The 24171-nt window shown below is 47.3% G+C and overlaps 2 protein-coding genes across 2 annotated transcripts in view; both read right to left on the bottom strand.

Moving 5' to 3' along the window:
- Nucleotides 1–223: 223 nt before the first annotated feature.
- On the bottom strand, nucleotides 224–3527 carry LOC124664708. The gene is made up of 5 exons (XM_047202163.1): nucleotides 3413–3527; nucleotides 2938–3015; nucleotides 2359–2585; nucleotides 2134–2181; nucleotides 224–604 (listed from the first exon to the last, which is right to left on the bottom strand). The coding sequence occupies exons 1-5, from the start codon at nucleotides 3525–3527 to the stop codon at nucleotides 449–451; spliced, it is 624 nt and encodes a 207-aa protein (XP_047058119.1). The 3' UTR covers nucleotides 224–448.
- Nucleotides 3528–4386: 859 nt separating this feature from the next.
- LOC124664707 (protein MAINTENANCE OF MERISTEMS-like) overlaps nucleotides 4387–24171 on the bottom strand; it is a 37990-nt gene continuing 18205 nt past the window's right edge. The window contains exons 2-7 of the mRNA XM_047202162.1: nucleotides 16310–16342; nucleotides 5856–6098; nucleotides 5521–5778; nucleotides 5224–5264; nucleotides 4909–5010; nucleotides 4387–4411 (exon numbers count right to left, since the gene is read on the bottom strand). Coding sequence (XP_047058118.1) covers nucleotides 4387–4411; nucleotides 4909–5010; nucleotides 5224–5264; nucleotides 5521–5778; nucleotides 5856–6098; nucleotides 16310–16342 — 702 coding nt within the window. The remainder of the gene's footprint in view (nucleotides 4412–4908; nucleotides 5011–5223; nucleotides 5265–5520; nucleotides 5779–5855; nucleotides 6099–16309; nucleotides 16343–24171) is intronic.

Genomic DNA, 24171 nt, shown 5'->3' with positions numbered 1-24171 from the left:
GCCATTGACAAAATGTCCCATTCAACTATTCTTCACAAAAAGAAATGAAACCAATAACTAACAGTTCAGCACTTCTGTTTAAGGCAGATAGTACTGTAGTGATATGCTGGTCCAGACCTGGCATGCAGAATGAAGAAAATACGATGGAGACAACATGCCTTGCCCATCATATACTTATTAACAGAATGATCCTATATCTTAAATAAACTGAGAGCCATGTCCATTTTGTTCTGAAAAGCAACTTCATCGATGCATCCATCAAACAGATTCCATGGTTGACCAGAAGAGAGCTAGATCTTCAAGAAATACTTGTGATGTTAACACATTTTAGCATTACATCAAAAGTCAGTGCTTTAAAACATTCGGAGTCATAGTTCACATAATACAAATGTCAAAAGCTCTAGGTAGTTACTGTCCATTAGCCATTTCTCAGAACGAAAATTAAATGCTACATGGGCTGCACTCTCTTGGCATAAGACACATGATAGGTCCACCAATTGCCCAGAATTCCGATGGCATGTAGCACCGTTCCGTCCTTTAATTCAACTCTCCCGATAGAAAAGAACTTGTAGTCTTCAGTATCAACTTTTCTTGTCTGCATGAACTGCGAATAAATGGACAAGGTTTAACTGAGAAATTAACAGATAAAAGGATCATCCTGAGGAACTAAATATTGCCATGTATATCATTGGCCTTGGTGGTACCAGCCATTACTCCACCGAAAAGCGTAACCTTTTAATTTTCAGACATGCAACTCAAACATACAGCCAAAATAAAACAGAGCTGCTCAAACATATAACTCAAATTAACTTAAAATTCTACTTGATTTGCAATAAAAGAAATACTTGAATAGGTCTTTTTGTTTTTTTACAGTTGATTTTACCGCAACCGAAAGCATGGCACAGAACTGCAAGCATATAGCCCAGGGGAGAAGAAAGGCACAAGAATAGCATCTCTATGCTGTAGTTGACTAGTTGTGTTCAATTGGGTTTGTGATTGTGATATATGATTTAATATGGTGTAATTCCACTAAATCAGTACAGGGACATTTTACCAAATCATCAACGACTACTTAAATATAAGAAAGGGACTCAATAGGAGACATCTAACTGGCGAATAAGAGTTTACAGTCCTCTGTCAGGAACCAACGTAGCATAGTGAGGCTTTGTACTTCTACCTAAATCATATTCTCTCCTTCCACAAGCATAAGCCAACTTTTAAGTTTCATGTTCTCATTGAAGGACTTTTTGCTACGATTTTATATAGATATATACTATTAAAAATTGTAAACCTCAATATGCAAGACAAATCCGATGACATTATATATGATCAAAACTGGGAAAGATCTCGTAATCCCTCGGTGGTCTATACTTAGGGTCGATATTGCTACGCCCAGGTAAATCCATCACCCTATCCTCACTTTAGCACACCCTCACTTCAAATCTTAAAAACAACAAATCTACAGTGTTGCCTGCTCTAGGACAGGGTTCGTACAGTCTGGATTTGACTACTTAATCATGAATTCATTTGAATGCGTAACATGCATAGAAAATATATTAGTACACTCTAGATATGATGAGTTCATCACGGAGAGTAGAGTGCACAAACCTATGTGAATCTTAGAGCACAAACTCACGCTGGATCTAACGTCCTACAGTACACACTACAGACTACAGAGAGGAAGGGTCGGTGAACCAAAACTTGAAACTACAAAAAGAGCACAAACCTCTTGCCAATGTTCGAAACTGTCTTTTACCCAAGGTAGACATATAATTGATCTATTAAGAGGAATACATACTGAGATAAAGGGCCTAAACCAAAACAGGGTAATCTTTCAGACTGGTTTTGAAAAGGTGTATGATCTTCTTAATGTTTTCAAGCTTAGGAGATATTTCAGGGGTATGTCATTTGCAAGAGCCGAAAAGGTAATTTGAGTGCAGTTTCACAACAAAACGAAAGCACTTAAAAACAGCATGTATTAGAGACAATGTGATGTAGAAATACTGAATTTCTGCACAGTATATTATAAAAATATGAAAACACTTAAAAACGGTGATGTCCTACGGCAAGTATTCACAACCATATGAAAGAACTTAGAAAGCACTTGAGGGGGAACAAAGGCAGGTAACTCACCTCATCCCTCCACAAAGCAGGATTCTGATGCACCTTCCCTTGATGAATCTGAAACAGTTAAAGCTATATCAGATAACATAAGAAGAAAATGCAGAAAATCCTCTCTGTAGTTAGTTATATTGAGTAGCATACATATTAAAACTCAAACAATGCTGCAAGAACGCCAAGTTGAGCAACATCAAACTGTGACCTTAAACATGTTTAATTATAAGATAAGATGCTAACCTCCTGAAGAAACAAGTATATGGAATAGGGGTCCGGCCTTGTAGAGTAGAGAAGAAGCAAAGTGTTGATGGCGAGAACAATTGGTTTCTTCCAACTGTACACAACCAGAAGAATCAAACCGATAGGCAGCTGAAATTTCCTGAGCAAATTCCACAGTTTCCTAAGCCTCTGTTTCGTATCTGGTGAGAGCAGAGCGTTATCTTGTGATGAGCTCCCTGTTGGTCGTTCTGCGATGCAACAGATGACAAATAGAATAGTGTGCATTAGGATAGTAAATGGTGACAATCATTTGTATGACTTGTAGCTAGCGCCAAGTATGTCACATGTTAAATGAACTTCTTCAGTGAAATCATAATGAAAGTGGATTATAAGGATCGGTATCAGCATAACTAAGTCCTTTTTTTATACAGTACATAGTCAATTACTACCAAATCATACATGTGACTGACCTAAGTATGCTAGGAAAAAGAACAATCCTGCCAGGAAAAAACACTAAACGTTTTTCCCTGTAAAGCACTAGATGAAAAACCATAACATTTCTAATTTCTAATGTGCCTGGTGTCAGGGACAAAATCTTACCAGCTGCCTGAGCAACCTCTCTCGGATACAGCATCACAGCGATGGCGGAGCCGCCGGTCCCAAATCCCTTTAAGAGACCTGAAACAATAGCTGCACTCAGTAAACGTAATCCTCGCCAACTGGAACTGCAGACCAAAACTTGGTTATTTGACAGTTGACATAGCATTTGGGACAAACAGTTCTCATCTGGAAAACAATGTGGCAGGCAGTCACACCGGAAGCAGGGCAGCTGAGCTCCTAAGCCCTACCTGGCAGCTTGGGGCGAGCTCCGGAAGACACCCTGGCCGCCAGCAGAGCTCCCAGCCCGGGGGTGCGAGCCTGGAACGCGGGGGCCGAGCTCGAGCACCGCGACCGGATGCCCTGCAGCGCTTCCCTGCCGAGAACTGGTGGGGGAGTCAACTCGAAGGCGTCAGCGCGCGCGGCGGATAGCGGGCGGATGAAAGGAGCAAGGTGGTCGTGGAAAGGAGGGACTCACGGGTAGGGTTGGCGGCGGAGAAGGCGCGGGAGGGGGCCGCGAATGGCGGGGAGGAGACGCCATGGCGGCGGAGATGCGCCGCCGCCGTGCCGCTGGCCAGCCGCCTCCACGCCATCGTCGCCTCGCTTGGTCGGGATCGGGCGGCCGTGTCCCTAGTCCCTAGTAGCTTTGCTTCATCGCCGGTCGAGGAGGGAGGCTGGGGGGGAGGAGACGAGGAGGACAACTCCGGAGACGGCGAAGCGACAACTCCGGAGACGGCGAAACAAAAATAACCAAAAGTGAAAGAAAAGCACACTAACCCTCCGACGAAACTATTCACCCATCTAACCCTTTTGTGTGGCGCCCCCTACGTCGACGCCACACATGCCAGTGTGGCGCCCCTCCTGCCGGCGCCACACATCCAGCCGACGTGGCGCCCTCGACGCTGCGCTGGCGCGCCGATCCGACGTGGCAGCATGTGTGGCGCCCCTCCCATCGGCGCCACACATGCACTTGTAATTGCCCAACACATACTGTAAGACAAAGCGTTTGGGACTTAGCCGTTTTGGCGAGGCTGTTTGTGTGGCGCCAATGCCACGGGCGCCACACAGTGATGTGGCGCCAGTGCCACGGGCGCCACACAAACAACCTCGCCAAAACGGCTAAGGACTAAACTTCCGGAGCCCCTGGATGTTTTCGACATATAAGTTGCATCGTATGGCGCCGATGCCATGGGCGCCACACTGTGAGGTGTGGCGCCGGCCTGAGGGGCGCCACACGTTGACTTGTGTTAAATACATGAAAATTATTGCCTTAATTAAACAGTTTTCAACACAACAATAGCAATTTCATACACATAGAACATACACATAGAACCTTCTTTCCTCGGTTGACATAATCGTCCGGAGTGTATCGTTTTGGAGCGTTGCCCCTTGGCTTCAACTTGTAAGCAGACTGTCTGACTTGCTTCTTGCGTTGACTCGCAATGCCTTGACTCAGGATGGTGTCGTCCTCAGGAATCTTCACAAACATGAACACATGACATTACAAAAAGTTGAAACTAGTAAGCACAGGTTTGAGTGGTAACAAAATAGTCCAAACCTCCGCTTCTTCAGAAGAGGATGTAGCCGCAATTTCGGTGTCGCGGCAACCTAGCAAGTTGGCTAACCGCCGCATCTTTCGTGCAGTGTTCTGCGTCGTGGAAGTCATGGTTACAAAGGCACCCGAACACAGTAGCTCACATTGCCAATGTTAGTGACCATACCTTAATGAAATGCCGCATCGGTCCGATAGGCTTGTCATCTCGTATGGCTCCGATCCCAAACGAGTCTCGCACTCCTCGACTGTTTTTTGGATCTCGGACCGCTGCGACAAACATATTATACAAATTTTGAGCGATCACATGCCAATGTAGATGATGTACTAGCTAACGAGAGAATACATTACCACGAAGTTCAGCTCGGAAGCAATAGAAGTCGATCTTCCTCTCGCGAGCAAAGGTGTCGTGCTGGCTTTGCGCAAGCTCATTGAACTCGATGGGGTCGTACAAGATGTCGTCATCATACGCGGGTTTCACTAGCTCGATACGCGTGCTTTCATGAAACCATTGGAGATAGTTGTTGAAAGCGGCCAAGTCGTGGGGGACAATCTCCACATGGCCAGCATTCCGTACCGCTTCCAAACAGTGTTGGAACGCTGTGACGTGGCCTCTATGATGGACAGGCCAATCTGTGATCTTCCTCTGCTGCTTCCTATCAAGCCTGCAAGAATCAACAAGTTACATACTATCTCTTCAATCAACAAGCTTTCATCCCATGATTCAAGAAGTTTACCTATGAAGCGCGTGGTCTGTGTCTTGCCACTGAGGTGGGCACTCCGATACGGCCCAAACCGCCTCATCACTCTATGCGGCTGGTGGTACTCAACAAGCCACATGCATATGAGTGGGCAGCGCATACGCCAGAAACGCGCCTCCTCAAGGCACTTGGGGTTGAGGTCAGCCATCCCCGCGCCAATACGGTAGTATGTACCATATGGCTCCCAACCCACCTGCAACATACAAATATTTCGGAATTGGACTAAAATATGAAGACCCCATTGCAAAAGAGTGATGGATTAAAATCGGTTACCTGCTCAGCGGTAAGAGTATCCAACTCCTCCGTGTAGTGCATGTACATGATATTTGGGTCGCTCGTCATCTCCGAGACATTGTCCCAAAGATATGCCCAAGTCGGCTCCCGATCAAGGTTGTGCCGGTAATGAGGCCATGGTCTCGCTGTGAGTATCCTGGGCCGGCCAACTGATAGGCGGTCCCAGCTCCATACGGAAAGTAGGAGCAAGCATCCACCAATACCGCCGCTCCCAGTCCTGCGACAAGCTTCGTCCAACTGCGTACATAAGACATTTGGTTAGTACTTTGTCTAGCACACTACTATAGGAAATAGTAAATAGAACAAATCATCACTTGCCGGTAGAGGTAGGCAAGTGCCGCTGTTCCCCAACTCCACCGGCGCTCCAACACCGTAAGCGCCTTGAGCCAACACCAATGGGCCAACTTCCCACCACTGTCAGCAAAGAGAGTCCTCGATAACATGTACCACAAGTACACTCGGGTGTACGTCCTGATAGTGTCACGCTCGGCCCCTTCCGGCAGGAGTTTTCCGAAGTTAGTCCGTATCCAAGCGAAAGGTGCGCCGGCGGGAGCTCTCTCCTTTGGATTTTCTGGCGCCGGAGGAGCCATGCCAATAAGGTTCGCCATCTGCTCGCGCCACCCATCGAAGCTGTGTTCATACACAGTGGCTCGCCCTGAATAGGCAGTCCAAGTATCATTGAGACATCCTGAAGAGTAGGGGTCATCTCGCCGGCCCTCAAGTGGAAGGTGTGCGTCTCCGGCCTCCACCGGTCGACAAGGGCGGTGATGAAAGTGCATGGAGCCCCCATGTGTGGTTTTGGTAATTAATGACAATCCCTACGGACTAATGTTTGCATTGAGTTATATTTGTAGGAGTTGTCCATAGGCAATTCTTGAACCATATGTTGGCTTCAAGGTTGCAATAAGAAGAATTTGATGAAGGATATCAAGTGTCAAGTATGTCTTGAAGATGAAGATGAAGTGAGCCCTCAAGTTACTTCAAGACATCAACATGTTTGTATTAGGTTCCAATAAGAAGAAATTGATGAAGGATATCAAGTGTCAAGTATGTCTTGAAGATGAAGATGAAGTGAGCCCTAGAGTTACTTCAAGAGATCAACATGATGAAGAATGAAGAAATGAAGTGCAAGTTCAAGATGAGCCATCTCGAAGAGGTCCTTTGCTTGAGTCTTGCCATCCATATGGTGATCATGGATATGTGAAGATGCGCCGAAGAAGAAGCTATCCCATGGTGGATTATGGGGGAGCAATCCACATGGTGGTCATGGTTATGTGAAGATGCGCCGAAGAAGAAGCTCTCCCATGGTGGATTATGGGGGAGCAATCCACAAGACTTCGTCAAGCAAACACAAGCAAGAAAGGCGTTCCATCTTGTTGAGGTCAAGATCGTCGTCATCGAGCTCAAGTGGAATGCGCAAGTATAAGGTTTGCTCTTGATAGGGTTTCTTTCTCACCGGTCTCATAGTGTAGTTGGAGACCGGTTTATAGTTTAGTTGCCGTACTATCAAGAGGGCTCTCGAGTGAGTAACTCGATCGTATCGTTCGGAGAGAGCTCCAACCTTTGCATCCTTGCATCATCTTTCTTGGTTGTTATTTGGACCTTATCCATGTGATGTTTTAGAGCTTGTGCTTATTCTCATGACAAGCTCTAGTTCATCGAAAACGGATTTCGCATAGATCACTTGTTGCGTTTTCGAGTTTGGTTCATCATCTTTCTTGGTTTTATTTGGATCTTATCCATGTGATGTTTTAGAGCTTGTGCTTATTCTCATGACAAGCTCTAGTTCATTGAGAATGGTTTTTGCATGGGCAACTTGTTGCATTTTCAAGATTGGAGGTTTTACCGGTATGTCTTTTTTAGATAGGTCAAACCTTTCATCATTTGTTTCTATCCTCCCTTGTTGGACTATGATGGTTTCCTGCATGATCTTGTAGAGCTTGTTCCTAGCTTTAAAACAAGCCCAAGATCATCAAAATCGGAGTCCGGATGCTAAAGTTATGCCCGTTTTAGTTTTGGTGTTTCTGCAGTTTTCTGGGGGGCGGATAATCCGGCCGGAATGCCAAAACATGGACAATATCCGGCCAAATATCCGGCCCGAGCCAGGGGCGATTTTCGGGGGGCGGATTATCCGGCCCGGGGGCGGATTTTCCGGCCTGGGATGTCCCAAACGGTCATATTTCGTTGGGAGGGGGTATATAAGACCCCCTTCTTCCTCCTTGGGCTGGTTGGTTCACTCTCTCTCTCTCCCCTCTACTGTTGTCCTTCAAAGCTTGCCCTAGTTCTTGATTCCTCCCATGATTCTTGCATATTTTTGAGGGAAAAGAGAGAGGAGATCTAGATCTACATCTTCACCAATCAAATCCCTCTCTTTGTGAGGGGAACCCACTAGATCTTGATCTTGGAGGATTTTGTGTTCTCCTCTTTGTTCTTCCTCTCTTATTCCCCCAATAGCTTTTGTAGCTTTGTTGGAATTTGAGAAAGAAGGATTTGAGCATCTTTGTGGTGTTCTTGCCATTGCATTTGGTGCATCGGTTTGAGTTCTCCACGGTGATTCGTGGTGGTGAAAACAAGAAGGTTGTTACTCTTGGGTTCTTGGAACCCTAGACGGATTCTAGGCCTTTGTGGCGGTTTGTTGGGAGCCTCCAATTAAGTTGTGGATGTGTGCCCCAATCTTTGTGTAAGGCCCGGTTTCCGCCTCGAAGGAAATCCCTTAGTGGAACCGTGACCTAGGCCTTTGTGGCGAGGGTCACCGGAGATTTAGGTGAGGCGCCTTCGTGGCGTTCGGTGTGTGGTGTGAGTACCGCATCTTGGGGTGAGGCCTTTGTGGCGTTGGTGTGCATCGAGCAACCACACCTCAAGGTGAGCCTCTTGTGGCGTTCGGGAGCACTAAGCAACCGCACCTCTCCACCGGAGATTAGCACTCGCAAGAGTGTGAACTCCGGGATAAATCATCGTCTCCCGCGTGCCTCGGTTATCTCTATACCCGAGCTCTTTACTTATGCACTTTACCTTGTGATAGCCATCGTGCTTGAAGTTATATATATCTTGCTATCACATACTTGCTTGTATTGCTTAGCATAAGTTGTTGGTGCACATAGGTGAACCATTGCTTAGAATAAGTTGTTGGTGCACATAGGTGAACAATAGTATATAGGCTTTGGGCTTGACAAAGTAAACGCTAGTTTTATTCCGCATTTGTTAAGCCCATCTCGTAAAAGTTTTAAATCGCCTATTCACCCCCCCTCTAGGCGACATCCGTGTCCTTTCAATTGGTATCAGAGCAAGGTCTCTCATTCTTAGGCTTCACCGCCTTGAGAGTAAAGATGTCGGTTAGGGATTAGATCACAATAACTTGTTTATATTTGATGGCACAAATTATGATCTTTGGAAAATTTATGTGCTTAATATTTTGAGGGGTATTTCCTCGAACATGGAGCAATTTCTTGACATGGGTTTTTCTTCTCCTAAGGATCCCCAAAATTTATCTTATGAGGAGAAGAAAAACTCTTGTCTCGATGCTCTTGCTTCTCATGTGTTTTCCATTGTTGTGAGCAATGTAGTTACTTCATCAATCATGCCTTTTGGGAGCGCTCATGAATTATGGACAAAGCTTCAAGATAAATATGATGTGTCCAATATTATTGAGGATGATTGTATTGCTTCCCCTTCCGGCCGTGATGAGTTCTCATCTTCTTCCACTTCACCAATGTGTGGCAAGACACAAGGTAATGATATGGTGAGTGGTGATGAAAATTGCAATGTTGATATTGAGCTTAATATTGATGATTCTTCATCTCTATCTCATTGCAATGCTTCATCTATGGACATAAACACATATAGCACTATAAATCATCTACATGCTTGTGTTAATAGTCCTTGCATATCATGTCTAAGTTTGTTGAATAAATCTCAAGATGATATGCTTTCTTTGTCTTGTGACCATGATAAAAATGCTTCTATTTCCTCTAGTTTTTATGTGACTAACAATGTAGAGGAAACCAAAAATTCTATTGGTCAAGACAAGATCTTGAAAGGAGCCTCAAGTAACTCCTCATCTTTATCTCACGGTCCTCATATATGCCTTATGGCCAAGGGTTCCACGGTACCTCCTACCATGGAACCTAATATTTCTCGTGGTGATAAGGATGGGGATGAATATGAAGAAGAGGATTGGGTTGTCTCTCTACGCGATAAGGGTAAGAGTGTATTCAAGGTTCTTTACAAAGATAAAATTGCTAGCTCTCACTTCTTTGAAATCTTGACTACCGCTATTGAGAGCCAAAAACTTATTTGGATGCATGAGAACACCATTGATAAAAAGGGTGCTCTTGAACGAGAGTATGCCGATGATGTAGCATCATTAAAGAATGAACTTGAAGAAGAACAAGAGACCGTAGCCTCTCTTGAAGAGCAACTTGAAACCCTTGAAGTGTCTCAAAATGAAATAGTTTCTAAACTCACTAAGGAAAGAGACCATGCTAAAGCTCAAGTAAAAATGCTTAAAAAGGAAAATTCCAAAGTTGGCGTTGGTCATGATAAACTTGTTAAGGATCTAGATGATCTAGACAAGGCCCACAAGGTCTTGGAGAGCAAACACTCTATCCTCACCAAGTCCCATGAGAAACTTCAAGCTTCCTATTTAAAAGAGCATGCTATGTTACCCTCTCTTCTTGATATGTCTTGTGATGATGCTTGTGCTACTAACTCCACCTTTTGTGAATCATCTATCTTGAAGGAGAATGTTGAGCTAAGGGCTCAACTTGAATTGCTAACTAGAAATTATGGGAAATTGGAAGAAAATCATGGAAAGCTTTCTAGCTCCCATGAGGATCTTCTAGCTTCTCATGATAGGCTAAAGTTACCTCATGAGGCTATCATATCAAAGGCAACATCTTGTGAGCCTCATGTGGATACTAGCACTCACTGTTCAAAAACTAGGCCGATTCAACGATTACTAGGCCGATTAATCGCTACTAGGGGCTTGACCGTGTCGATTAACATTAATCTCTTGTGTTAATCCTTTAGCCCGATTAATCAGTCCGAAAGTCCGATTACTAGGTATTTTCCCGATTAACTACCACACTTGGTCAAAAAATTACAATATTTTCAATGCATATCGCTAATACAGGCGCTACCCCTCCCCAATAAAGTAGATTTACAATATTTTTCTAGGATTTTAGGCTTTAGAGAAATAGGGAGAGAGATATATAGAGGCTCATATACTATTATTATTATTATATAAATTGTTTTAAGTGCTAATTTGTGTAGGTTGCACCGATTAATAGCCGACCGATTAAATCAGTTAATCGTCCGAATTTCGATTAATCCCTACTCCCAAGCCGGCCGAGCAGTTAACGATTACCGATTTCCTTAACATTGCTAGCACTACTACTCAAAATGCTATATTACCATGTGTTAGTCCTAGTAATTCGTCCACTCATAGTATTGCTAAATCTTGTGATGAATTATCTTCCTTGCCTTGTTGCTCTAACAATGAAGGTTCTACTTCCTCTAGTACTTGTGTTGTTACTAACCATGTAGAGGAAATCAAAGAGCTCAAGGCCCAAGTCACTTCTTTGAAGAACGACTTGGTAAAGAGTCATGAAGGGAAATGCAAACTTGACAAGATGTTGAGTGTGCAACAATCCCCCAATGACAAGAGTGGAGTTGGATTCAACTCCAACAACAAGAACAAGTCCAAGAGCAACAATATTAAGAAGGGTCAATTACAAGTCAAAGACCCGGCGAAGATTGTTTGCTTCAAGTGCAAAATTGAAGGGCATCATGTTAGATCTTGCCCTTTGAAGAAGAAGCAAAAAGGGAAGCGGCCTCAAGCTCAAACTCATATTCAACCTCAAGTTGAAGAAATGCGACTTCCCAAGAAGAATCAAGCCAATGCTCCCATTGTGGAGAAATCTAGTGAGAAGAAGGAGAAGAAAAGAACTTGCTACATATGCCGCGAGAAGGGCCACATCTCCTCCTTTTGCACTATTGGTACCTCATCCAACTATATCACCATTGATGATGTTTATTCTCTTCGTAAGGATGAGGGGGGCAATGTGTTTGCCAAATTTGTTGGTGCTCAAAGTGGTGTCAAGAAAAGAACCATTTGGGTTGCCAAGCCTATTGTGACTAACCTCTTAGGACCCAACTTAGTTGGGGACCAACAATCCAAAACTTGATCAATCACTACAAGAAAAGTTCTGATAGACAACGTCCCAAAATCGTCCACTAAGGGGTATTTTTCGTCGCCTATGGGCCTAACCCGACGATATGGGTTCTGTTGTCGAAACTGCGTGCGAGCAAAGTCCAGCGACGATTTTTTCGGTCCGTCGCGCTTGGGCGCCCTTCCGCCACGGAAAATCGGACCGTTGCGGAAGTGTTTCCGGGAGCCCGTTGACTGGCGACGTCATGCAAGCCGACACGTGGCGGACGCCGTTAGCCGCGGTTAACGGCGTTAACCGGCTGAAACCCCGTGGTAGATGGTAGGCCCACACGAGGCCTGCCACGTCTTAAGCGGGCCGGGCCAGCTGACATAGTTTGACCGGTCAACAATATAGCTGGGCTGGTCCATTAGTTACGTGGGCCGGGCCTAACCTCTAAGGTTGATCGGTCAAAACTTAAATGGGCCGGCCCATTTAACATGTGGGGTCCACCTTACGGCAATCGGGCCGGCCCAAGAAGCAAGTGGGTCGGGCCAAAAACACGAGTGGGTCCCACTTTCTGTTAAAAGGCCGGCCCATTTAGTGTGTGGGGTCCACCATATAGCAAGTGGGCCTAGGGCCAAAAACACGAGTGGGTCCCACTATCCTGTTAAAGGGCCGGCCCATTTAGTATGTGGGGTCCACCATATAGCAAGTGGGCCGGCCCAACAAGATAGTGGGTCGGGCCAAAAACACGAGTGGGTCCCACCTTCCCGTTAAAGGGCCGGCCCATTTAGTATGTGGGGTCCACCATATAGCAAGTGGGCCGGCCCACCAAGATAGTGGGCCGGGCCAAAAACACAGGTGGGTCCCACATTCCTGTTAATGGGCCGGGCCATTTGGTATGTGGGGTCCACCATATAGAAAGTGGGCCGGCCCAACAAGATAGTGGTCCGGGCCAAAAACACAGGTGGGTCCCACCTTCCTATTAAAGGGCCGGCCCATTTACCATGTGGGACCACCATATAGCAAGTGGGCTGGCCCAACAAGATAGTGGGCCGGGCCAAAAGCACAGGTGGGCCCCACTTTCCTGTTAAAGGGCCGGCCCAAATAGTATGTGGGGTCCACCATATTGCAAGTGGGCCGGCCCAACAAGATAGTGGGCCGGGCCAAAAACACAGGTGGGTCCCACTTCCTTCTTGAAGGGCCGGCCCGTTTAGTATGTGGGGTCCACCACAAAAGCAAATGGGCTGGCCCAACTAATTAGTGGGCCGGCCCAGTAGTGGGTGGGGTCCACCTTAAAGCAAGTGGGCCAGCCCAATTAGAGTGTGGGGTCCACCGTAACTCAAATGGGCTGGCCCAAGAAGTAAGTGGGCCAGCCCGTTTAGTTGCTGTTTATATGCCGACATAATATGCGCTTTAGGATTTTGCGGGCACGCACATATGTGATTTCGCTTAATTGGGCCGTTTAAGGGATGGGAATTCGTGATTTAGATACTGAGAATATTTACGCAGCATTGATTTCTGTCGGATAGCCTCACTTACCACAAGCACCAAAGAAAAAATGCGCGAAAGAACTATAAAAACTAACTAAATATTACATCGGGTGCAAGGCATTGAAAAAAATATTACGGAACCCGGAGAAATTGAATGGTAATTAAACCTAGCAATACAATGAAGCGATCCAGGCAATCTTTTAAGTTGTCCATGCGGCACCTATATCTGAAACAAAGACATTACAAGTTAAGACAGACAACAATGGAAAGGCAAAGACACTACAATATTGTTTGCCAAAGAATTTGGAACTCATCATTTCGTCGTTATAACAAGATCATTGTAATGCGCACAATAAGCAAACAAAGAGTGCATGCCGCATACCAACGACCAATATAACGAGCATGTTAGAATGAAACGACGAGACTTACTACTGTCGAGTCCCATGCAAACCAACATGTTCGGGGAGTACAAAATTGGCATGAACAACATAGTAGCGAGGCTATAAATTTTGTAACAACGGCGAGCAAGATGAAGTTATGATGGCTACATCTACGGAAAGCAGGGAATGTAAACCAAAAATAGAAGTTACGATGGTTAAAGCTAAAGAGGAGGGAATGTGAACCAACATGTGCCAAGTGCAATTACTTCATTTTGGCCGTGAACTAAATAATACTCCTGAACTTATAGTGAAGGGGATGCAAATCAAGATGTTTCGGGATATAAACTTGTAATGAGCAACACATGGAGGATAGTTAACGCTGGAGCTTAGGATGGACCGGATACGGAATATAGTGGGATCACTCGTGAACTTGTATAAGAGGGAATGCAAACCAATATGTTCGGCTTTCCATATGTGAGCGTCATGCCAAGTCGGAGAAACAAGTCAATAATGCAGCTTTTGAAGAACAAGATGGCACGCAAAATTATTATCTAGTAGTATGACAAGTTTATTTGTACTACGAGGCTAGATAGCGAGTGATAGCATGCCAAACTAAGTCCTTACTTTGTTAGCTTACAATGAACTAGATACAAAACAATGGCATCACCCGTAGTACGGGGAATGCAAGCCAACATGTTCATGGAGTAAAAAATTGGCACAAACAACATAGTAGCGAGGCCATAATTTTTGTAACAACGACTCGAGCAAGATAAAGTTATGATGGCTAGATCTACGGAAGCGAGGAATGTAAACCAAATATAGAAGTTACGATGCCAAAAGCTATAGAGCGGGGAATGCGAACCAACATGTGCAATTACTTAAAATTGGCCATGAACTAAATAATAGCGAGGATGTTACTATAATACCTACGGTATAATTTTTGTAACAACGGCTGAGCAAGATAGAAGTTATGATGGCTACATCTACGGAGCGAGGGAATGCAAACCAAAATGTTCAATCGCTTAAAGTTAGCAATGAAGTAGAAAATAGCAACGTGTTACGGTCATAGCTAGGAATGAACTAAAAGAGCTTCGGACAAACAAGCATACGAACCCGGAACATGGCGCTAAAACAAGGGACTTACATTAGGAGAAGCACTCCGTGGGAGTCACGACGAGATCTTCCTGGGGTTGATAGATCCGGTGATGAAGTACGCTACATGTGCTACTTGGGGTTGGAGAGACGGCCATTACACTTCATGATTACTCATCTCATCCGCAAAAACGTAACGGCGCGTCGTTAGCACAAACGAGTTCCCCCAAGATTAAACAAGAACTTGCAGGCAAGCAATAGAAAAGCGACAGTAGAAGAGTTTAGATCATGCACGGCGCCGGTGAAGCAGATCCGGTTCATGCACAGCGGTGTCGGTGAGCAAGATCCGATGCGGTGGACGATGGATCCGGCGAAGCGGCTCCGGCGGGGTGGACGATGCCGCAGCTGAAGCGACTGCGGTAGACTGCTGGATGAGCATATGGTTTCGAGGTTCGGCGGGGATGATCCGGTCCGGTTGATGACGGTGTCGATGAAGCGGCTCCGGCAGGCAGCCGGATGACGAGGATCGCGAGGGCTCGGGTAGGCCAGGGAAGTCCGGCGGGGATGTTCCGGTGCGGTGGTCGTGGAGGTGGTAGAGAGAGGGACTTGAGAAGTTCCGGTGGGTGGTCTCAGATGAGAGACTGAGGGAAATGAATTTTTTTTGGGAGGGTATCCGGGGCTAGGGAGGTGGTGATCCAAAAAATGACGGCCAGACCCCCCCACCAACCGACTTTGCTGTCATCTCCACAGGGGTAGAATCGGAATTTGGAAGCGTGTGAAATTTTTGTATTTTGTGGGCGGGAAGTTTTGCCGCTATGAGATTTTGAATTTCGCTAAGGTACAAGTATAATGATAAAAAATTGTGAGACCGTACTAGTACCTCTGTTCAAGGCCGACTGTAAAATCAAATCATCATCAAGTTGAACATCGGTTACTACCATGATCATCATCGGACACAGATCTGGTGACATGCACCTGAAATTGGTGCATTCGTTGCAAAGTATAATGCTAAAAAAATTAGTGACCGTACTAGTACTTCTGTTCAAGCCCGAGTGCAACATCAAATCATCATCACGTTGAAAATTTGTTACCATGATCATGATCTATCTCTAAATTTGGCGCATCCGCTAAATCCGGCAAAGTATAATGATAAAGAAATTGTGAGACGAGTAGTAGTACTTCTGTTCATGGTCGAGTGCAACATCAAATCATCATCACGTTTAAAATTTGTTACCATGATCATGATCTACCTCCGAAAATGGGCGCATCCGCTAAAACTTGCAAAGTATAATGATACAAAATTGTGAGACCGTACTAGGACTTATGTTCAAGGTCGAGTGCAACATCAAATCATCATTACATTGAAAAGTGTGTTACCATGATCATGATCTATCTCTGAATTTGGCGCATCCGCTAAATCTCGCAAAGTATAATGATAAAGAATTTGTGAGACAGTAGTAGTACTTCTGTTCAAGCCCGAGTGCAACATCAAATCATCATCACGTTGAAAATTTGTTACCATGATCATGATCTATCTCTGAATTTGGCGCATCCGCGCTAAATGTTGCAAAGTATAATGATTAAAAAAATTGTGAGACCGTACTAGTACTTATGTTCAAGGTCGAGTGCAACATCAAATCATCATCACGTTGACAATTTCGTTACCATGATCCTCTATTTGGGGATGCTGCTCCCACACCACACCGGCGGCCCCAAACGGCAGCCATTTTAAAATTAAAATTGACATTTAAAAACCCAAAATCATACGAAATTTATACCAAAGTAGCTCGACTTTAAACATAACTAAACTTAAAATTAATCCTGGTCTACGGGCCGTCGGTTGGGGCGCTCGACGGCACTGCCTCGTCGTTGTTCTTAGCCATTGTCGCCTGCTTTCGTGCCCGCTTCTCCTTCGTTGCTTCGCGCATCTGGCGGTGGAGCATGGCGGCCGGCGGCGCTGTCCCCGCGCTTCCAGCCTTTCCCGAGAAGCTTTGATCTCGGCGCGCCTCGCCTGCTGGCGAGCGAACTCGTCCTGGTGGCGATGAGCGTTGAGCTCTGCGAGCTTCTGTCGCTCCGCCTCCTTGAGGCGGCGTCCCGCCTCCTCCGTGACCGCTCGGCTGGCGCGATATCTCGAGGACGTGCTCGAGGTTCGCGTCGTTGACGAACTCGCGCTCCTCCTCCCTCAACCGCTGGTATCGTTGTGCGTTCGGCGACGCGAGGATCGCCGCCTGCTCCGGGTCGGTGGGGGCTGCGGCGGCTCGCCGGCTGCGGCTGACTCCTCGATCCGCCGCCTCTGCTTCCGCTTCTGCTACGTAGACATCGTGCCAGGACTCGAACCGTGGGTCCTCGTCCTCGTCGGAGCTGTGCTCGTCGTCGGCCTGCAGCTCCGGCTCCGGCTCCGGCTGCCGTGGTGGTGGAGGCAGCGCGCGGCCGTTGAGGCCAAGCATCGAGTAGGTGGTCTTCAGACGGCGCGGCATCTTGATGTGGAGAGTAGAGAATGGAGCGGCGGTGGTGGACGGCGTACGTCCTATATATCTAGCGGTGGCAACTACCCACATTTACGGCGACTGGACGCCGCGTGGCCAGTCGCTGCCCTCGTGGCCAGTCGCTGCCTCGGTTTCCGCGTGGGAGGCCATTTAAACGCCGACGACCAACCTTCCCGCGTCGTGGCCAGTCGATGCGAACCGTCGCGTCCTCTCGCTGACAAGGCGCCTCCACGAGCGAAAACCGTCGTTCCGCGAGGCACCCGGAGCGCCTGATTCGCGCCCCTGGCGAAGGGGCCGGCTCGGGGATGCCGGAGATTCTACTGGGCTCGAAAAATGGCCGGCGCCGTTTGGAGCGCACCGGTGCGAGCCCTAAAACGACGCCGGCCCCCAAATCGCTATCGGGCCGGGCCGCCGGTGGAGATGCTCTGAATTTGGGGCAACCGCTAAATCTTGCATAGTATAATGATAAAAAAATTGTGAGACCATACTAGTAGTTCTGTTTAAGGCCGAGTGCAAGATAAAATAATCATTACATTGAAAATTTGTTACAATGATTGCAAACTATAGCAATAACAGGAAAAAATGCTCAAGGATTACAATAACAACAAAAATTCTCAAATACAACAAGTCGAAATAACTCAAATGATACAAGCCATACAAATGGCATCATCGGCAAAACTGCATTTCTGTTAGGTAGAATTCATCGGAGTGCAAGTAACAGCTGGCTTTCCATTAGATCTGCAGAGTAGATTATTAAGGATCTGCTCAATCCAAGCTTGCCTATTTTTCAATTCATGTATCTCATTGACTGTTATGATGATATTTGAATCTATTTCATCTCTTTGCTGCTGAATTATATCAAGTGATTCGTGTGCAAAGGCAGCGATTGTTTGCGCTGGAATGGCTGGGACAGTAGCTATCATCTGACAATCAGATGAATTGGCATTGTCACGGCTGTGCTTTGTGGAAAGACCTGGACACTTGATGTACATGCCCTGCCATCTGCCTTCCTTGCTCTATTCGGGGGCTGAAAACAAGACGAGTGCAAGTTACGGAACCATACAATTTGAGAAAACAACCATACTATTAGTTGTCACGGATTTTTGCAAAGCATCAAAACGAGATAGCAGATTTTCACAAAGCACAAGGCATAATATAACAAAGCAAGCTATCAACCCCAATGCAACGAGCGAGCAACCGGATGGCAAATATGAACAAAATAAATCAAGTAACTAGACGATCATGTGCCTAATAAAATAAGCCGGAAGCGCATAACAACTGTCTATTAAAATTGACACTTGGAAGGGGTGTTTCAGATCCCTTAAGTTCCACAAAAGTGGTAGCCAGACATTGTGCAGTTGGAGAATCTCCAACCCCCTAAATTTCATTATTTTAATCATCGGCCAGCCATGGGAATGCCTCAGATAAAAGAGAAATATATCCATTTGGTGCCAAATATAAACGAGCAGGACCAATTAAGACAGATTAGACAACAACCATTCTGGGATTCATATAAACTGACATATTATTTGTTGACGTCAGAAACCCACCGGCGGGCAGTGACTGGTCAACACCGTAGAGCCGGGAACAACTAGGGCTGCGGCTGGCCCCAGTCCCTCAGAGCGACGGCCCGCAAAGCCTCCTGGTCGCGCGCCGATGCAAATTGCAAGGGCGTGCCACCGACCTATACCTGGTCGGGGAAGGTGTGGATGATGCCTCGCTTAGTTTCCTGCGGGGGCACACACGTACACGTTAAATAAGAGCCTCGATCGGCTCTCGAGGTTATCTGTGAATCGGCTCGTGGAGCCGATCCACCCATGATTCGTCCAAGGTGGCCGAATATATGGTGGTCCTGCTTGATCAAGATAAAGCATATGAGATCCACGACGATCTGGGGTTTTCACCGCATAATCGGATCATCCTACTCACGATTGGGCCTCGCGCTCACGCACGGTGATCGTAAGCCAGCCCTAGACAAGGCCTAAAAACCAACACTAGGTTGATCCTCGGAACATCCTGTCTAGGGGCAGCAAACTACACCCTACATGCCGCTGGATCCTCCAACCCTTTGTAAGGCCTAACTATTGCAGATATTAAACCAATCCTTGATGAATCAAGGAGCAATCGTAACGGATCAGATCTACTAAATAACGATCAAGCGGGGTGCCGCCCCTGCACCCATGATGAGGTACAGGGACGGCTAGATGCGCAAGGGTTGCACTACGACAGCATATGATACTAGGAACCATGCTAACCCTAACACATCTATGATAACTACGTTGCTCGCCATCAAAAAGGCTTCAGCACTAGCAACGCATGAACAACTAGGCAGGCTCGTGCTGCCTAGATCGCGAGATGCGATCTAGGCAGCATGGTGCTTACCGGAGAGACCCTTGGGACGAAGGGGTTGGCGATGCGCCGAGATTGGTTTGTGTTGAACGTTGGTTGTTGTTTATTCCATAAACCCTAGGTACATATTTATAGTCCAGGGGACTTTCTAATGTGGGCGTGCACTAAACCGTGCACGAGATAGATTCTAACTTCTAAACTAAGATGCGATCTAATAGGTTAGAGATACACGGGCAGTTTAGCCCAACTTGGTAATAAAGGCCGATTCACGTATTTCTTCCATGTATAATCTTCACGTCCATCTCGATCGCGGCCCACCTCTGGCTTGGTCCTCCGGCTTGGTCAAATTCTGGTGATAACACATGCCCCCCTGGTTTTGGAAATGACATTTCCAAAATCATTATGCTTTCTTTCGCCGGGTCATGTCATGGCAGAGCAGAACTGTTGCAGCATCCGTCATCATGACACCTTGTCTTCCCCACTTCTCTATGAAGTTTGACAGCTTTAGCATCACTTCCTCGGAAACTGCAATGGCATTGAATCTCCACTAGGCTCCTCATTATTTAACCATGCCAACTGACCAGTCCTCTTCATCCCCTTCCTCTGCTCTAGCGGTCGACACCAAAAAACCCTCTCCTTCCGTAGCAATGTCTTCCTCTTCCTCCTCCGCTTCCAGCTTCTCCCTTCAATCGGCGCCGAAGAACAAGGAAGAGGACGATCCTCGCTCCGGGGCGAACCCCATCTCCTCCGACAAGGAGAAGAAAGAAAAAAGAGCGGAAAGGACTAAGGTTTCCCCCTTCGCCAAGCTCCCGCCGAAGAAGCGCTCCCGCATGTGGGCGGACAGCGAGGACGACGATGATGACGAGGAAGAGGAGGATGAGGAGGAGGAAGATGATTCCTCCTCCGCGGGATATCCTCCAACGAAGCGCCTCCGCACCTGGGCGGATAGCGAGGATGATGATGATGACGAGGAGGAGGAGGAAGCTCCAGCCGACAGCTGGGACAGCGATGGCGAGGAGCTTCCTGGGAGCAGCGCCGACGATTTCAACGACGGCGATGGCGACGACTAGTGGAGTAGGACTAGTAGTTAGCAGTGCACTAGGCACCAGATCCCTCTTTTGGGAGCCCTCGGCTCCTCTTGTAAAGCCGTCTCTTTGAATTAATAAGAATTGTTCGTTCGATCTTTCTTTCATTAATTCAATCTCCATCTTCCTGCTCGCCACACCAAGACCGATAGCAAACGAATCGGATTATTATTTTTTCTTGACCATGGTACTTTGCAATTCCACAGCCGATGATTGTTCATCGGCTAATCTGAGCAACCAGTCTCCTTCCCTTTCTTGCAGCAACCTCAATCGGCTCCTGAGAATATAGAGCATCCACTAGATTAGCTGCCCCCCGAGCCTTAGTCAAGGCGAGGACATCAGCAAGGACGTGCTCCAAGGAACTCATGAAGCCATCTTGGCGCACATCTGCTTCGTGGGTCTCGTATAATTGTTCTAGAGTCGATGGCGGCGACATCGGCTTTTTTTTTTGTTTTTTTTTGAGGGCCGATCGCAGGGATCGGCCTTGCCACGTATGTCCAATGTCTTGGACGTGCTATTCCGTTAGGCCGGTGGATAAAACCAGCCTTACCCCGTTCTTTGTCACATCGATGCGTTCGCAGTCATCCAAATTGATGCCCGAGAGTGGTTCTTGGCCTGATGCCTCCCAAATGCCCATGCCGGCTGTTGAAATCTCGGCTGAATCATCGGCGTGGACGACCTCCACTTCATCTCCATCCCACTGTATTAGGCATTGGTGCATCGTGGATGGGATGCAACGGTTGGCGTGGATCCAATCCCTCCCTAATATTACAGCATAGGTGCTTTTGCTGTCGACAACAAAGAACGTCGTAGGGATAGTCTTCCTTCCTACGGTCAGATCCACGTTTAGAACACCTTGCGCGTCAGATGCTTGGCCGTTGAAATCGCTCAATGTTACATTGGTTTTGATTAAATCCGAGGTGGAGCGTCCCAACCGCCGTAGCATAGAGTAAGGCATAATGTTGACTGCCGCTCCGGTGTCCACCAACATCTTATTGACAAGCTGCCCATTGATGTAACCTCGTAAGTACAGGGCCTTCGGATGCTCGTAACTTCTTTCTCGCGGCTTCTCGAAGATGACCGGCCGTGGGCCGCAGTCCAAATGTGCCACAGGTGCTTCAAATAACCTTGGAGCGCTAAATTCCGCAGGAAGGATGAAGACCATGTTTGTGCCAGCCGATGTTTCATCATCGGCTTTCCTCTGCTTAGGGCGCCACTCTTTTCTTTGTGGCCGAACTTCTTCATCCAGGGTTTGCTGAATTTTGGCGGCCAGGTCAGGCCGTGCCTTCCTCAGCGCGTGCAGATATAACCTTTCGGCTTCTTCCAACGCACGTAGTCGCTGAACCCTTCGTTTTTGGGAGCGGCTGAGCCCGTCAGGACACCATCTTGGCCGATGATACTTATCCTCTTCATCATCGTCCTCTAGTTCCTCGTGATCTCCCATCTGAACGGACTCAGTATGCTTTCTCCAAAGCGGGAGAGGTCCTAGATGCTCGAACACGGACACCTTAGCTGTACCCTCCTCCTTTTGTTTACATTTTGGGCAATCGCCGATTGTTGGCAATCGGCTCATTCCGGAATCCCAGCAGTGTCTGAAGAAGGGGCAGTCCCAGTGCCTATCCACGTTGTCCGGTTCCTCAGACCTCCCTCTGGCGCGACGTTCGTACCCGTCGTCGTGGCCGTTGTTCTGACGATACCTCCCGTCTGCATCAGACCGATGATCTCTTTGATCGCCTTTGCCGTAGCGGCGACGTCGGTCGTATGGCTGATCGTTTTTGCTGAGGAGATGCCCGGGAAATGGGCGTGGATGCCGTGGGTTTCTCACCTCCTCCTTGGCCAGGTACCGTTTATTGTCGTCTTGGGGCCGGTCACGTGGAACGGCCTCCTCTTTCTCTTTGCCACGCGCGTGGCTGCTCCCTGCTTTGTCCGCATCACGGCGAATCACGAACCCTGCCATATTGGCATCGAAAGAGAACCCTGGTTCCCTTATGGAGTGGCTGAGATCGACCGTGTTGGCGCCAGGCAAAGGACGCGTGTCTCCGTTGAGCTTGATGCCGTGCGAACGGGTCTTCTCACAGGAGCCGACGAGTTTGGTTCCGAGGACCGCTTTGACCTTGTTATGCCTTTTCTTGAACTTGTCAGCCAGGTCCTCGTACTTGACCGGACTGCTTTCCGCCATCTGAGATGTAGATGGCGATGTGGTGGATGTGGTGAGTGTTGAAGATGGTCCCACCGGGCGTGCCAGAATGTGTTGACGTCAGAAACCCACCGGCGGGCAGTGACTGGTCAACACCGTAGAGCCGGGAACAACTAGGGCTGCGGCTGGCCCCAGTCCCTCAGAGCGACGGCCCGCAAAGCCTCCCTGGTCGCGCGCCGATGCAAATTGCAAGGGCGTGCCACCTGACCTATACCTGGTCAGGAAGGTGTGGATGATGCCTCGCTTAGTTTCCTGCAGGGCACACACGTACACGTTAAATAAGAGCCTCGATCGGCTCTCAGGTTATCCTGTGAATCGGCTCGTGGAGCCGATCCACCCATGATTCGTCCAAGGTGGCCGAATATATGGTGGTCCTGCTTGATCAAGATAAAGCATATGAGATCCACGACGATCTGGGGTTTTCACCGCATAATCGGATCATCCTACTCACGATTGGGCCTCGCGCTCACGCACGGTGATCGTAAGCCAGCCCTAGACAAGGCCTAAAAACCAACACTAGGTTGATCCTCGGAACATCCTGTCTAGGGGCAGCAAACTACACCCTACATGCCGCTGGATCCTCCAACCCTTTGTAAGGCCTAACTATTGCGGATATTAAACCAATCCTTGATGAATCAAGGAGCAATCGTAACGGATCGGATCTACTAAATAACGATCAAGCGGGGTGCCGCCCCTGCACCCATGATGAGGTACAGGGACGGCTAGATGCGCAAGGGTTGCACTACGACAGCATATGATACTAGGAACCATGCTAACCCTAACACATCTATGATAACTATGTTGCTCGCCATCAAAAAGGCTTCAGCACGAGCAACGCATGAACAACTAGGCAGGCTCGTGCTGCCTAGATCGCGAGATGCGATCTAGGCAGCATGGTGCTTACCGGAGAGACCCTTGGGACGAAGGGGTTGGCGATGCGCCGAGATTGGTTTGTGTTGAACGTTGGTTGTTGTTTATTCCATAAACCCTAGGTACATATTTATAGTCCAGGGGACTTTCTAATGTGGGCGTGCACTAAACCGTGCACGAGATAGATTCTAACTTCTAAACTAAGATGCGATCTAATAGGTTAGAGATACACGGGCAGTTTAGCCCAACTTGGTAATAAAGGCCGATTCACGTATTTCTTCCATGTATAATCTTCACGTCCATCTCGATCGCGGCCCACCTCTGGCTTGGTCCTCCGGCTTGGTCAAATTCTGGTGATAACATTATTTCAATGTTTAACCCATGAGCGCAATATAAGGGAAGGAGAAACAAACAAATGAACCATTTTGTGCCTAAAAATAAAAGATGGGTCAGCCAAAAAGTAACAACAAATCTTATTTATGATACCTACTCGAAGGTGGATTTCCTACTACAGAAGGTGGCATTGGAT

The sequence above is a fragment of the Lolium rigidum genome, chromosome 6 (assembly GCF_022539505.1).
Source record: "Lolium rigidum isolate FL_2022 chromosome 6, APGP_CSIRO_Lrig_0.1, whole genome shotgun sequence".
Lineage (NCBI taxonomy): Eukaryota > Viridiplantae > Streptophyta > Magnoliopsida > Poales > Poaceae > Lolium > Lolium rigidum.
Note: the sequence above shows the minus strand (reverse complement) of the source record. Positions and strands in the feature narration are given on the sequence as shown.

Coding starts and splice junctions, on each gene's coding strand:
- LOC124664708 (XM_047202163.1), bottom strand. CDS start 3,527: ATGGCGTGGAGGCGGCTGGCCAGCGGCACGGCGGCGGCGCATCTCCGC. Junction 2,182..2,358: donor TATACTTGTTTCTTCAGGAG/GTTAGCATCTTA, acceptor TAACTGTTTCAG/ATTCATCAAGGGAAGGTGCA. Junction 605..2,133: donor CTGCTTTGTGGAGGGATGAG/GTGAGTTACCTG, acceptor ATTTATTCGCAG/TTCATGCAGACAAGAAAAGT.